Source organism: Leucopleurus acutus, assembly GCF_964270905.1.
Source record: "Leucopleurus acutus genome assembly, chromosome: 15".
In the NCBI taxonomy this organism is placed as follows: domain Eukaryota; kingdom Metazoa; phylum Chordata; class Mammalia; order Artiodactyla; family Delphinidae; genus Leucopleurus; species Leucopleurus acutus.
The window spans coordinates 34155148-34168879 of record NC_139157.1 but is presented as its reverse complement, the minus strand read 5'-3'; the positions used below and the strand labels follow the sequence as shown (position 1 = coordinate 34168879).

Here is a 13732-nt window from a genome sequence, read left to right as displayed (position 1 = left end):
CTCCTTTTCTAGCTTTTCTACTTCTGACATAAAGCCTTCTCTAACTAGTTCATTCAGTAATTACTCTGTCTCCTAAAGCCAATGGAAGTAATTCTTGAGGTAGAGGTAACGAAAGGGTGAACTATGGGTAGAACTCAGTCATGTGGGATGCCTTTTCAATTTAGTCCTTAATCCACCCACAAATGATAATGCCACAGATGCATTGATAGGTACCATCAGTAGTATCTCTCTGGGAATTCTGGGGTTGAGAAAAGGCCAAGAACCACTGTCTTATAATATTTATTGCTTTTATCACTACCATGCTACATTACAAATACTATCTGGTATTATACTATTATAATAGTATCCATGCACCATTTTAAGTTCTGAGGTTACAATAATGAACATAGTAGTAAAAGTCTCTCCTCTCATGAAGCTTACATTTTACTAGGGAAATATAAAAAAATAAACATAAATTTAAAAAAAAAACTACACATATGTTGAAGAGGGGATAAAAACAATAAAGAAAAATAAATCAAGATGGGGCATAGGGGATGACAGGATGAAGAGTTCTATTTTATAAGCAGTGGTCAAGAAAGACCTATGTGCCCTTTAAGCAGAAACCTGAAGGAAGAGAAAGCTTCAGCTTTGTGGGTGCTTGTATTAGTTATCTCCTGCTGCATAACAAGTTATCCCCAAACTCTGTGGCTCAAAACAACAGGCATTTATTATCCCACAGTTTCTAGGGATCAGGAACTTGGGAGTGGCTCAGCTAGAGGTTCTGGCTCAGAGTTTCTCAAGGTTGCAAAAGTTGTTGGCTGGGCTGAAGTTCTCTAAAGGCTGGAAAGAAGATTTAACACAAAGGGCACACCTCCTCATGGTTTCGGTTAGAAAAAAAAAAATCCTACCTACTATGATTCTACAGAATAAACATTAAGTTAAAATAACATCTATTTGATTTTACTTGGACCACATGACCTGTGTGCCCATAAAATGGGGCCAAAGGAAAATCAGATGCAACTATTTGATCTCTTTGTAATGAAACACTCTGCAGATCTATGAGGACGGTAGTCCTAATGTTTCAAGCTGTGTATATGTGACCAACTGACCCAGGAAATAACTCCAACATACAAGGTTTGTACTCCAACTAAACTCAGTTCTATATTCCGATCCGTATATCTGTTAAGCTAACACTGAGCATCAGACAATTTCTTTTCCTAATATAACTGTGGAAAAAATGATGGTTTTGATGGCATTTCATGACTATATCCTAGTTACCTATCTAAAAATATATGGTACTTAATATTTTAAAATGCAAGTTTAGGTTTTACCTACAAAATAAACATTTAGTTATACCTTAGAATAGATAGTTTCCTGCCAGCTTAAAATAGGTAGAGCTTATATTTGGAAAATGCTGTGATAAAACACACATTCATTATTACACCTTACAATAAACTGAGTTCACCAATGAGGAATTCTTCTCTGTGTTTTAGCAATATTCTGCTGCTATTTTCATTATATGAAAACACAGCTACATTGGGTCAATCTTTTAATAAATGGGACATTCTACACATTCTAATTTATAATTATACCTACTCAGGTTAGAATTTGAGTTCATTTAAGAAGAATATAAAATATTTCAGAAAAAAATAAATTATGCATTCTAGGGAACTGATTCCAAATGTGGGCAATATTCATTTTGAATCATAGTAATGATTGTCAAGTGATGACAGTTTTAAGGTTAGATCTCAAAAAAGTTGGTAAGAAGATTCAAAGGTCTAGTTAAGTCAACTTACAACTTTTAGAATGATTATATATTCAAAAATTAATTTTGTCAAAGAACCACACTTGCCAGAACTACATTACACAAGTTTTACACACTTGCCAGAACTACATTACACAAGTTTTACATTAGCATATGGACACCATCTTAATGAATACTGAAGAACAAAGTGGTTGGTGATACTGAGTTCTGCATTATTCAGAACAGGATTTTTCACTGGGGTGTACAAAATTTTGTACACATCATGACACCTTAGAAAGACAGCTAGGTTAAAGCATTGGTAAGATAGGCAAATATACAGAAATATTATATAATTTATAATATACCAAAGAACTCATTCCAAAGAGAGAGCACGCCTTTTGTTTGATTTGGGGTAGTAATCAAATAAAACAATAAAAATATTTGTTATTACTTGAAAACCTCAAAAAACCAGTATCTTGAATTCTTAGATGACTTTTTGCTCTGTTATCACCTCTAGAATAAAATCTACCATCATCTCTCACCCATAGTCTCCATTCTATCACTCCTCTCACCCAGCTTTATACACCCTACCACTGTAAAACCTTATATGGGAGGCATAGCCTCACCTGCATTTCCATTGCTTTCATTGTAGTGTAGTCCAGTAGCTCTTCTCATTGAGACTGTTGTGCCTTCAGGTCTGGTTTACCCTCAGTTCATTCTCCATGTTTCTACTCAGAGTGATCTTTCTAAGAATATACAATTGCTCAAGATAGTTTCCACTTAAAATCCTTCTGTGGCCACCTTTAGTTTTTAGATGGACACTAAACAGCCTCTTGCTAGGGCTCTTGCTTTTTTCTCCACTCTCAGCTCCTGTTACTTCTCCCACACACCCTTCCTTCTCAATGACCTGAACTACTTGCTGTTCTATCCATAGAACACGCTACACTATGTCACATATCCAGTCTTTCTCTTTGTGGTCATTTGGAAAGCCCATTGTCCCTTTTCTTCTGAGCAACCTCTCTCCTCTCCTCAAAGTGATCCTTGGCTAAGCTCATTTCTACTTCTCCTTCAAAACTCAGCTCTAGTACCACATTTTCTAGCTGCTGTCACTTCACTTATCATACTGCATTGTTACCATTCATTTATGAGTCTACCACCTCCACTTGAGGGTACATACTACATTTGCTTTCATGATTTCTATTCTAAGTATCCATCTCAGCTTCTGGCACATATTGAATGCTACTGAATCAATAAATTTATATGGAAACCATTGATAATTTTAGCTTTCTTGGTACAACTAAACTAAACTAAATGTACAAACTCTGCATAACAAGGATTTCCTATGCGCTATAACAGAGGCTTTGGAAATTGGAGTTTGTTTGACATTAGGTACACCAGAGGAGAAAGATTTATATTTCCACTGGAGTTGGAACAAACTGATGGTAAAATGCAGTCTGGCAGAGGCTAGTAGTACTGAAAAGTAGGGAAAGATAGAACCTAGTATTTAGGGCCTGTGAGAGCAGACAAAGCTAACAAATGGATACTCTAAGGAGGTTTAGCTAGGTGGTAAACAGGTCTGGCTTTTACCCAGAGGTGAGGTGATGGGCCACAAAGTGGAATGGTAACAAGCATTAGCAGAAAAGAGATTCTGATAGACTGACATAAATAAAAAAGAAATTGGGTAGAAAGTCAACTAGTTTCAACAATCTGAAGGGAGTGATGAGGATCCAATGAAAGATTTGAAGTACCATAAATACAGTGATATGAAAATGGATTAATCAAATTGGGTTCTCATTTTCAAAGAAATTCGAGCATTGGACAAGATGAGCCTCAAGATCAGCCTCCAGTTACTGGTAGTGGTGTTGAAGGTAGGGATGTGGTCAGAGGAAGGAAGACAAGATTACCCGACTGCGTGAGTCAAACAAGCAAAGGAGGCAGGGCTCATCTGAAGCCTAATAGCTTGACTAGACCAGTCGGCTCCTGCCACCAGGCCCCACCTATGAGTGATCCCAGGTAGCTGGGCAAGTCAGTTGGAAAACAGATTTTTTCTTGGTAGTAACATTCTTTTAAAAAACTTCTTATTTTAAAAAGTATATAATTATTTCTTCTTGTAGTATTCCTGGAAATTAGAAATTTTGTGGTAAGTAAATGTAAATAAAGTCAAAGAAGGACTTTTGACTTAAAAACATGTTATCGATAATATACTCACTAATACAATAAAGTTTGTGAACACCAACTATAAGCAAAGGATTTACAAGGCTGCCGACCCCTCTGATCGTCCATGACAAATCTGGGCAAAGGTTTGTGTTTTGTTGTGATCATTTTATCTTTGATTTACAATGCTTAGCACAGTGTCTGGCACAAAATACATGGTCAGTTAATGTTTGTGTAATAATTTGATTAAATTAATAAAGAGGGTAGTTTACATTATGTAGCACTATTGTGCAATAATAATAATATACTGTGTGTGCAGCTTACATTAAGTAAAGCTGAGTTCACTCAAATATCTAACTCTTAAAAGATAATTGCAAGTACCTGGTAGCTCATTAAACAGTAGCAGAACTGAACAACTATAAAGTAAATTTTATCACAGGTAGGAACATGTGATTGACTCTGATTACTGGTCAATAGTAAACGATGTTGAATGCAGGCATTTTCTCTTCCTCCTTTGGATCAGCAATGAGACTCACAGATCACTCATTCATGAATAGCAGTATGGACTTTGCATTTTCACGTAGCCAGTGTTTCACAAGTGTTTATATTACAAATGTATCCAATCATCTCTTTTTCTCTGGTGTGGTATTACCATGATTTTCAGCCAGACATGAGGTAAGAGTCTCCTTTATGGACTCAGGTTCTTTTATCAATTTTTTTTTAAATTAACAAAAATATTTCTTCCTTTCCAATGATATAGGATTATTTAAATGGTTAATATGTGCTCATAAGATCAAATGTATTCATTTTACACATAGAAAAAAGATTAATTTTATTTTTTAATGAATATGTAAACAACTTGATATAACTCAATTATGAATTACATGCACTAATTTCTCTGCCTTGATTTATTTCGCAACAGAAGTATGAAAACAAAGGTATCCACAAAATCTACAAGTTTCAAATGGAAACTTGCCTAAGTTTTGGACAATCTGTCTAATTACAAACACACAGGAATTAAAATCGTTAGAATGATTTGACTCAATCCCTGAAAATAACATGGCTCATAATTTCTGCAAGATGAGGATAAGGTGGGAGATTTTAATACTGGATAAAGTAAATGGCAAATTGAATATTAATATTTACTATGGAATTCCCGATAAGCAACAATTTAGGAATTAAAGGTCACATTGGCTGCATTCATTTTAACTATTCTCCTTTTATTTCCTCAAAGCTTCCTATTTTTCAATCACTCATGAAATTATTCATAACAGATTTAATGCAATGGACAGGAGTTATTTTCTCATTCTATACCTGACAAATACCTTCACAGCTCATATACCATAGATGCCAACAGAGGAAGGGAAATGAAATGGGACTAGAGAAAATAAAATCAAAGATCAAAGCTGTTAAATGAAACAGCACAGAGAAGTGAATGGTTCAGTTCATGAATATCTCAAAATCCCCTCCCCCTCTTACCTGATAGGTGCACCTTTAGCCTGTGCTGGTCTCAACAATACAGTTATTGTGGTGGCAGTTTCATTGAGAGAGGCATCAACTCCTTCATAGTCAGGTAAAGTTGGAGCTGATAAATGATTAATGAGGGAAAAAAGGTTTCAATCAATGAACAGAAATATATCATAGTTCAAGATGAATCAATGATCCTGACTAAGGGAAAAATCAATACCTAATATCTAAACTGTACCTTAACATATGCCACTGAGTGTTAACTCCAGGAACCTACAGCAGCAGAAGATATGAAGCAAAGATTTGTTGTTGAAATTTAAATTATAATCTGGCAGCTTGTGACACACATTCCAAACATTTTGTGAAGATGTTTTAGCTTTTAGTGTCCTGAGATTGTGAAATCAGCATTGATGGGATGGGAGGAAGGTGTCAACAGCATAGGCCTGGCTGCACCTGGAGATGTGGAGATAGAAATGGCAGGAACCTAGGTAAAGGGCTGCCTGGGAGAGGTGGTGCTGCTTATGACCTAATGGTTGTGGAATGACCCAGCATTAGCCTGGACTGCTTTCACCACTGTGGTCACAATAGAAACATATCTAGGAAGTATGTTGAATGGGAATGGGAATTTTAGCTGTTATTTACCATGAACTAGTGCATTAGTTGCCACATTCTTGAAAAGAAGAAACTTAAAATTTTTCAAAATATTTGACAATGCTTGGGGGTGAGAGGGCTTCCTAATCTTGTACTGGGTGAATAACCTCAAATGGCTTTTGATGCTTTCCATGCAGAAAGATGTTTAAGGGAGTATATGAACAGTGAAATGTGTGCATTAACAGAAAAACTGAGAACAAATAGTATTTAATAAAAATTTTATAGTATTTCATTCATTCATTCAACATTTACTGAATATTTATTATGTGTCAAATTTTACGAGACATGCTATAAATATAAAAGCAAATGAAGTGTGGTTTCTGACATTTATAGAATTAAAAGTAGGGATTCACATTTATCAAGAGTGAGAGTCTTATAAAAAGCAAAAAAATTATAGCAAAATTTAGGTCACCAAAAGAGGGGACAGTTAATTAGCCAACACAGTGGTTCTCAAACTAGGGAGATCAGAAGCACCTGGAGGGTTTCTTAAAACACAGATCGCTGCCCCTCTCCCCTACAGTTTCTGATTCAGTAGGTCTGGGGAGGGGCCTGATAATGTACATTTCCAGGATATTTCCAGGTGATCTGGATGCTGGGGGACCACAGCTGTCTAAACTAGTGTTGGGGACTGGGAAGATGAAACAGAAGACTTTCACTGTTTAGGCAATGCTTGAGCTGAATTTTAAAAGAAGAGTAGGGGCTTCCCTGGTGGCGCAGTGGTTGAGAGTCTGCCTGCCGATGCAGGGGACACGGGTTCGTGCCCCGGTCTGGGAGGATCCCACATGCCGCGGAGCGGCTGGGCCCATGAGCCATGGCCGCTGAGCCGGCGCGTCCGGAGCCTGTGCTCCGCAACGGGAGAGGCCACAGCAGTGAGAGGCCCACGTACCGCAAAAAAAAAAAAAAAAAAAAAGAATAAAAACTCATCAGAAAGAGAGTGCATGGAATAATATTCCAGAGAGAGGAAACAGAATATCTGAAGATATCATCACGTGAAAGGACACAGAGTGTTCTAACAGCTACAATTAGTTTGCTATGCCTGGAACTTTGGATTCATGGGTAGGAGTGGAGGATGGGAGGGGCCATAAAATGAAGGGTCATAAATGCTAATCATGCAAGGATGATTGGGCTTTATCATATTCGATATAATATACTTGATTTTGAAAAAAATTAAGGAAGAAATATATGTTGTACAAAGATGAATAGAAAAAAACACTGGAGCAAGGCAAGTCTAAAGGCAAGGATGCTGCTTCGAAAGATATGTCAATGATCTGCTTAAAATATGATCCAGATGGAAAGAAAGAAACAGTTTAGAAAGAGGCAAATTATCTGAGACTTATTTACAAGTAGAATCAACAGATACTATATAGGCATAATATGTATATGAGTATTATTTTATATGGGTGTATAATATATCATATGTGTATTATACATACACGCACACACACACATACATATAAACAATACTGCCAAGCATCATGCCTTCAATAACTTGATTTCACTTTAATTTAAGTTGCTTTTAAAATGCTGAAAGATAGAATTACTGGACTCAAGGGATAAATAACAATAAATTACCTTAAAAGTTCAAGTGAGCCTGAGAACCACACTAACCATAAATTTCATTAGCCTTAGCTTGATTACTATGTGTTCCCAAGATACAGTGATTTCAACGAAGTTTTAAAGTTCAAATCAAGTATCCATGTACATAGGTTGCTTCAAGTGAAACTGCAGTGAAATAACTCAAAGAAAATGCTAGGTGGGTGTTCTGGTCCTTATAAGTTTTTTTACTCAATAAAAAAAAAATTGTGTCTGAACCACAATAAATTTTGGCTCTCAATAATGTTCATTTGTTCAATGTTCTCAGTTTTATAAAGTTTATGTAAATTTTGTACATATCTCTGTTGAAGGATCTTATTTATAGCACTATTGCTAATTCTAAAGGGTAGGAAATATGTTTTATTATATCATATCACCAAGTCATATTTTCTAGTAAAATAATTTCAATAAATATTTAAATTGATGATTTAGAATTGTTCCATCAAGAAAAGAATTGGCAATTTTAATACCTTGCTATTTTCTAACATAATGAATACTATTTTAAAATTCTTTTTTATTAGACTATTAAGATATATCAAATGCTATGCAAAAGGAACCATAACTCATATTGGAATAATTTTTTCCATGACATAAATTTTTAAAGTTTTATATTATATTCAAAATTTCCAAATAAAATTTTAGACTTAAAGAAATTAGAGTATGTGGTTTCTTTCTGATTCAAATTATATAATTTCAGAAGAATAGCAGAGATTTTTTAATGATGTATTATGATATACCACCAATATATGCTATGTAGAACTATAATAAAAATGAACATGAAGGAACAAAAAGAATTTACAAATTCAAAATTAGTATTTTAATATGTTAAGTGGTTGACCCTTTAAAACATTTATTTTTCAAATTTAACTTTTCATTTACATAAGTAACATATATCCGTTTTAGTAATCTTAAATAAATAAGATAAAATATTAATACACATACACTGGGGTAGATATAGGGCATATTACAAAGCTAATTCCTAGCAAACTATGAAATTGTGAACATAACATAATGTGAAATTTAATTGTATTTGTTAATCAACCTAAAATTCTCCTGCACATTACCATTCTGAAATTTAGATGAATTTATGTGAGATCTCTAAGAGAAAGAAAAGTTCATATTTGTTTGTCATAAAATTATCAGAATGTCAGGGAAAAATGGAACAGAGAGACAAAGTATGTAGTACTGCAAGCATCTTCTACCATGCTTTTGATAAAATCCATTTACAGTAAAGATCAGATACCATAATAATTACCAACTCCTCAAACGTATAATAGGTTTTTAACATGAACTTTCATAATGAACTTTTAAAAATTTCTAATTAAGATATAATATAGTCTTTAAAAAGACCTTTGTCAATTAAAAAATGACAGACTTTGAGATTTGGGGGGTTTGGACATGTAACAAATAATCTGTATTCAGATAATTCTTTAAAGTGCCTTCAATCATGACTAATTATATTAAAGATTCAATAAATGAGGTGAATTACACTCAGTATATATGTGATTCTCTAGGACATGCTATTACAAACCAATTCTGTTTGCCCTGTATTCACCTGCATACCTGAGATATTGGTGGTCACATTGATGGCTGTGGCTGGCCCAAAGCCTTTGACTGTGCTGGCTCTTATGAAAAACTGGTAGGTGGTTCCAGGATGGAGATGCATGAAGACATGGTGTGTACTGTTCCATAAATTTGATACAGTCTGGGGAGGTCCAGCCACTGGAACTGCAGGATCAAATGATCTTATGCTGCTGTAACTGACCTGTTTTAAGAAATATATTTCCTATTACATATCCAATATAAGTCATAATACATTCTAAATAAACCCCCTTGAGTAAGATAGCGTTCAAGGGCATCTGTGTGGAATGAATCACATTTTTTTCACTTCTTTTCCTTCTCTTTTTAATATGGTTATTTCACTGTCATTCTGTATCTATTATCTGTCTGGCTGTCTCTCTATTTATTTATCTATTCATCCACAGATAAACCCAGAGTTATCTGACTGGATCAATATAAATCTATTTTCTTCCATCAAAAGATAAATGAATATACTTAAATATGAATATATATCTATATATAATCTTATGGACATATATAATATAATGCATATGAAACCCAGAAAGTCCCACCAAAACTGCATCAAGAAGAAATAGATAATTTGAACAGACCAATCACTAGAAGTGAAATAGAATAGTGTAATAAACTCTCTGCAAACAAAACTCCCCATTCCTGTGATGTACTCTGTTGCCACTAGAAAGTAAGTGTTTTATGCTATAATCAACACTGATTACCCAGGAACAGAACTACACATTTGTGCAATTAAAATGATGCTTTCCTTTCTTCTTTTCAGGTTCTCATATTTAAAAATAAGATAATGATTTATATTCAAGGTTGAGATGAAGCTCTGTAATAGTCAGGTTTATGATATATTTTGCTTTTCAGGTGTTTCTCCCCTACTCTGAAACAACTGACATTGAATGGCCTCTCCTAAATCATAGTGTGAAATATGAGTTTCTTAATTTTATAAAAATTTATTCTTTACAATCACCAGTAAGTCTGTTTGACAAGGCCCATCCTACTTCTCTAAAACAACAACATTTACTTAAGAATTTGAAAACTCTAGGTGCCATACAACATTTGTTTTGATGCTTAATTTTGGAATCAAGGAATTTATAAATTAAAACAGAGAAGAACTAACATTGATTTTAATTCCCAATTCTCACTTATTTCTTTTCCATTATTTTTCGCTAACATTTTCTTTTACTCTCCCCTTCAATCCATATTTCAATAAACTTCCTTATTCTCCCAGTACCTCATATTGAGTGATGATTCCATTTGGATCCAAAGGTTCCTTCCAGTTCAAGAAGATCTTATTTTCAAAGGATGTTCCTTGAAGAGAATTGACTGGTACAGGGCCAGGCACTACAAATAAATACATTTTTGGTTATAAGGATCCTTATATCAGAAACAGAAAAAGTAAACATAAGCTAAACAGGTTAAAAGTAAATAAAATAAATAAAAATATGTCCTTAAAAAGAAAATAAGCTGTATGGCAAGTTTTTAATACATGGGAATACATGGGAATTCAAAGTAAATCAATCTACAAGCTTCTAATGCAGATTATGTACAACTGCAAAGTTATTTTTATTCAAAAGAATATTCTATCACCTTAGAGAGCTGAATAAATTGTGTAGTCTAGTTTTCTCTGTTGTATATACCTCTAATGACATGAAGATCTCATTTGTAATTTGTTTCAAGAACAGAGCTTTCCCTGAAAGATTTCCCTGAAAGATTTTTTGAAGATTATTATAAGCCCCTAAAGTGTCTCCATAACAATGTTCATACAATAATAAATTATAATAATAATTAACACTCCTTAGACTCAAAAGCCAAACTATATAGTACTGAATTGAAATGTTCATTAACAGTCAATCTGACTTTTATAGCTATATTTATTACATTTCTATAACTTAAAAAAAGAGCATTGATTATTACAATTTTTAAAAAACTCCTTAAGATGAATAGGTTTTAAAGTCATTGCTTCAGTCTTTCGAATGAAATTCCCTTTTTTGAAAGCTAAGAATCAAACCATTTTATAACACCGGACTTCTTTAGAACTCAACTATCAACATAACTGGTTTTGAAGTGTCCCCAGGTATGACAAGATTTGAGAAATCATTCCAGTCCTTATTTGCAAATGCCATATAATCCAGTGGCAGCAATGAATGATGTGTCAGTTTCTATAGACAAAATACAAGATACGAGATACTTTTGCTATTGTGTATTTTCCTTTTATATATTTTATTTAAATATTCGGTTGCTATTTATTTACATAAATATCCAGTTTCTTGTTCTCATAATTCTTAAAAATATAACCTATCTATCCTAGTTTGCTTAAAAATATGCTTTCTCTTGAAAATATCAACCCAATATTGGGCAAATATGTTTTTTAATTAATATTTTTCCATAATCTAACGTTTCAGTGAACTTTACACATGACATTATCTAGAAATGTAGTTTCAGAGTACACAGCAATTTTGTGAGGACTGAAATAAATTAAAAATCACTGGATCAAAGTAAATGCATTGCAATGTGGCCAGCAGCATCAAGAAATTCTGAATGATATGTCAAAAGAGTAAGATTTATTTCAATCTACAAGCAGACGATGAATGATGTTATGACCTCTGGGAGAGCCACCATAATTTGGCATATTAATAATTAATTCATAAAGGAAAAAACCCACAGTAAACAGAAAAGAGGCCAGGACTAAACTCCAGAAGATATATTCATGCATCTAACAGCTGAGGGCTTGGGGAAAAGTTAACCTAAGGCATCCACTCCCCTCGACCCCCAGGTCCACAGTATTGGCACAGGCTATGCAGTTATCGAGGCAGAGGGGCCGTGATGGCCCCTGTGTGTAATCTGTGGCATCTGCTGAGGCTACCATGGGCCTTGGTTTGTTTCCTAAGAGAATACCTGTTGTTTCCATTCCACTCAAATGACATACATAAGCTTACAATTGTAGTTATTTGCCTCTCCACACCTCTCATAGAGGGTGGCTGTTGGGGGTAGGAGGAAGTAAAGCCTCAACTAGTGAGTAAATGTTTATTTGATGGTATTATAATTACTACCCGTGTTCACCAAACACGATTTGGTCAAAAAAATAATATGAAACGGCATGGATATGTTTCAAATTGTTCACAAATAAGGATAGGTTTTTAAAAATTTTATTATTTGAAAGCTATAGGTGGTATTTTATTTTATTCTATTATTTTATTCTATTCTATTTTATTTTTTGGCTGCATTGTATGGCATGCAGGATCTTAGTTCCCTAACCAGGGATCAAACCTGTGCCCTATGCATTGGAAGTGCGGAGTCTTAACCACTGGACCGCAAGGGAAGTCCCAAGGATAGTTTCAAATGTTTGTAAATTCTACATTGAGAGAAGGGTAGAAATGGAAAGTAGCCTTCCTGGAATTTGTGTATTTCTCTGCTCTTCTTATACATGTTCTACTTTGTCAACAGGATTCACCTCATATACTTATGGAAAAGTTTGTGGGAAAATTATAGCCAAGAGAGTTCCACACTACTGATCTTGCACTGAGACCAGCATAGTGAATGAGAGAAAGAATTACACTTAAGTGAACTACAAAACACACACATAAAACATATGGAGGAAAGGAGTGAGGGCACAGACAAACTATGTTCAATAATTTTCTACAGACAACCTGTATTCAATAATTTTCTATGATGGAAGGAAGACAATTCTTTATACAGACATCTATATGTACATATGATTTGTGCAAATACAACATGAAGTTACTAAGTTCATCATCATGGTAGTCTTCATAGTGCAGGAAATGTCCTCTCACATTTCCAAATCAACAAATTTTAATGAAGACAGAATGCTGACTTTTATTCCCCTACTTATAATTTATTTGAGAGCTGTTTCAGCTAAATTTTTTTTTTTGCACATAAAAAAGTCCCTAAAAATATAACTCTCAAAGTGGAAGAGAGGAAAATGAAATGTGGGTGGGGCAAGATTATATTAAATAAGCTTTACAGCCTTTAAAATATAATAAATGTACATTTAAAAATAGCTTTGTATTAGTCAAAAAATGTCCCCAAACCAGGCTTTTCTGCTGAGCTAACTTCACAATATTGATTTTTATGAATGCTAGAATAAAAAGTGAAAACAAAATCTCTTACACAAAATTCTACCCATGCATTAAAAAATGCATGCAATAAATGAAATATAAATTCTACCTTAAGGTTCTGGTGGGAAATCATTCTAGCTTTGCTCTCATGGTTTATGGATGTACCCAGAGTTCTTTTCATGAAATTATATTCTTTTATTAGATGGCTGATAATTTATTATTTTTCTATGTATATGGGGCAGCAATAACTTAGCAAGACTGACTTAATTAGATCATCATAATCCATCGATCTTCCAACAATAGATTATGATTTAGATATTCTGTCACCCCCCCCAATTCAGGAACATTGAGACACATCAAGTACTCTATGTAGAAGCGGAGTTTATAATGAGCAGATTTGGAGCCTGAATTATTTGCAAATACTTCATAGAAAGCTTGTACTTCAATCATTTAGTCTTATATATAAAGCAAAAAATTAAAAAAC

At 34.1% G+C, this 13732-nt stretch overlaps 1 protein-coding gene across 2 annotated transcripts in view; it reads right to left on the bottom strand.

The window, feature by feature from the left end:
- The window catches only part of PTPRK (protein tyrosine phosphatase receptor type K), a 570605-nt gene that overhangs the window by 98655 nt on the left and 458218 nt on the right, over positions 1-13732 (bottom strand). For both annotated transcript variants that reach the window (XM_082855620.1, XM_082855621.1), the window contains exons 9-11: positions 10404-10513; positions 9152-9353; positions 5357-5462 (exon numbers count right to left, since the gene is read on the bottom strand). In XM_082855620.1, the coding sequence (XP_082711746.1) occupies positions 5357-5462; positions 9152-9353; positions 10404-10513 (418 nt within the window). The remainder of the gene's footprint in view (positions 1-5356; positions 5463-9151; positions 9354-10403; positions 10514-13732) is intronic.